This window comes from Cyprinodon variegatus, unplaced genomic scaffold (assembly GCF_000732505.1).
Source record: "Cyprinodon variegatus isolate N-32 unplaced genomic scaffold, C_variegatus-1.0 Scaffold806, whole genome shotgun sequence".
In the NCBI taxonomy this organism is placed as follows: domain Eukaryota; kingdom Metazoa; phylum Chordata; class Actinopteri; order Cyprinodontiformes; family Cyprinodontidae; genus Cyprinodon; species Cyprinodon variegatus.
In genome coordinates, this window is record NW_015151259.1 from 330,927 (window position 1) to 333,242 (window position 2,316).

Below are 2,316 nucleotides of genomic sequence, written 5' to 3' on the forward strand. Positions count from 1 at the left end.
GTTGTTATTTTACATATTGAGCCTTTAGCTTCTTTATTTTGATTTTTCAAGAAAAATAGAATAATTATTCAAAGGGCTTACTAGTATTTGATGATTAATTTTAAATTAAAATGCACAGAAATTCTTTTTTTACATTAACTATTATAGTTATAATATTTTTTATTTTACTCTTTAATTACTCGTTACCATCTATTCACCTCCTAGATTAGATTAAAAAGACATCTTTTTTGGTTTTATGGCTATGCAACTTACCTGGGAGCTATTTTTTTAGCTATATTCATGAGGGTGCAACACTTACTAAACTCTTTGTTGAAAGAAATCTATGAAAAAGATTAGGTGTCACTTTAAATCACTATGAACATAACATAACAGACAGCTCTCTCAAATGTGTTTAGTCACCTGCTTAGTCACCTTCAATGTTAACATCACACTTCCTGTAGCAGAATCAGCATGAAATTCTTGTAAAAGGCCATGGACACTATACATTACTTTTCTTTAACCCAATTTATTTGACTTATATAGCACCAGCTTACATGTGATCTCGAGGCACTTTACACAGAGAATTCAATTCAATCAGTTCATACAGTCAGAATGAATAAAAGTTCCTATCAAGGAAAACTGCTTGCATCAAGTTATTGGTTCTCCTGGATGAGCTCTAATTTTGTTGTGAACTCTTCAGCAATGACTTACTGAACATGCATCTAATGACAGTGGAAAAGAAAAACTCAATTTAAAAAAGGATGAAACTTTCAGCATGTCAAAGGATGAAAGAGAGCACGGACAGTTACTGACTGTAAAAGCTCTGTCTAGGAGAGAAACAGGACTACATTTACAAACAAGCCCCACAGTAACCTCTGTAAAGGTGTGGATTTTAAACCTTAAACTGGTTCTTCCAATGAAACGGACCCATCATCAATGTATGCACTGTTTGTTTGCAGATCAGCAGATGTTTTACAACAAGGGAGTGATTTTAAAAGCTTGTCGATGATTCCTTTTCTAATGAAGAAGTACATTGTCAAATCTGCAAGAGGACTCAAATTAAGAAAGAGGAAAACTACTCCACTATAGATATAGCTATCTCTGGCTTTTTCTACCAGAGACCAACCGATGCTTGGAACAAACAACAATGTATAAATGAGCAGGACAGTGACCAGAATTGCTACAATTCTTCGTTTTTCATCAGCAGGGACACTGAGAGCTGCTGACAGAGCTTCCATGGTTCCAAACAAAAAGAAGCTGAAAAGGGGAAGAGGGATGAGGTGATAGATTGCATAAATAGCTTCTCTGACCTCAACATTAACATCACAATAGAAAGGGATGGCATAAATTAATGGCAACATCCAGACCACAAGACAGACCACCACCAAGGTATTGATGTCCCTTCTTAATCTGTACCACAGCGGCTTGACGATGACCAAATATCTGTAACAGAAGACTAGGTTTAAAAAACAATAGATTAACATCACGTTAAAATGATGGCATAAAAAACTTGAAATATACACCAGTGAACGTTTTATAACTTACCTTTCCAAGGATATACAGACCATGAACCCAACACTGGCCATCTCTCCAAATAAGTAGATGCATTCAGTGATTTTAGGGTCCCCTCCCATAGCCAAAGATGTTAAACAACACAGTTGAATCAGATCAGAAATGTGAAGGTTGATGATGTAGACCGGAGCAATATGATCTTTTTGTATCTGTAAAGAAGCATCACCAATTTACTAGACTTTACTCAAAGCCATTTATTAAAACCTAGCTGTGTTTTTACCAAAGTAATACAAAAAAAAATAACATTTGTATTTGCTGCCCCCTTTAATGGAGACTTAAATTTAGTATCTATAATTGTCTATTCAAATTTCTGCTCTAGAAATTCTTTTTTATCTAGTGATGATTTTACAAAGAAGTATTTCTCACAAAAAGAATGGTCTGTACAACCACAATCATCTTCATCACCAATCCAAACATGATGACTTGATGAAATGAATGGAGTCTGGTGTGCTATTGTTTGGTTGGAAAGAAAATCTGCAGCCACACGGCCCTTTCTGGAATCAGTTTGACCCCTGTGATGTAGAGCATCCTGCCTGCACTGCAACACGGGGAGAAAACCGTTCCACTTTTAATCCGGATTGCAAATGAAATATGCATGTACAGTACAAACCTGCTGCTAAGTTGCCCTAGATTTTAAAATGGAATCATTAAACTATTTTGTAATGGACCCAATTGCGTCACATAAAATTAAATTAACTGCCTTATGACTTTGTAGCCTCGTTATTGTTGGGATCTGGAGGTCTGTCCACTTTCTCCACCAGAGGG

At 35.9% G+C, this 2,316-nt stretch overlaps 1 protein-coding gene across 2 annotated transcripts in view; it reads right to left on the reverse strand.

Moving 5' to 3' along the window:
• Window positions 1–829: 829 nt before the first annotated feature.
• LOC107098743 (proteinase-activated receptor 2-like) overlaps window positions 830–2,316 on the reverse strand; it is a 42,350-nt gene continuing 40,863 nt past the window's right edge. Inside the window, exons 2-3 of one of the 2 annotated variants that reach the window (XR_001481909.1) lie at window positions 1,525–1,700; window positions 830–1,422 (exon numbers count right to left, since the gene is read on the reverse strand). Coding sequence is in view for 1 of the 2 variants with exons in the window: in XM_015396569.1 (XP_015252055.1) it covers window positions 879–1,422 (544 nt within the window). In the remaining variant the exon portion in view is untranslated. The remainder of the gene's footprint in view (window positions 1,423–1,524; window positions 1,701–2,316) is intronic. The other variant, XM_015396569.1, reaches the window with a different exon arrangement.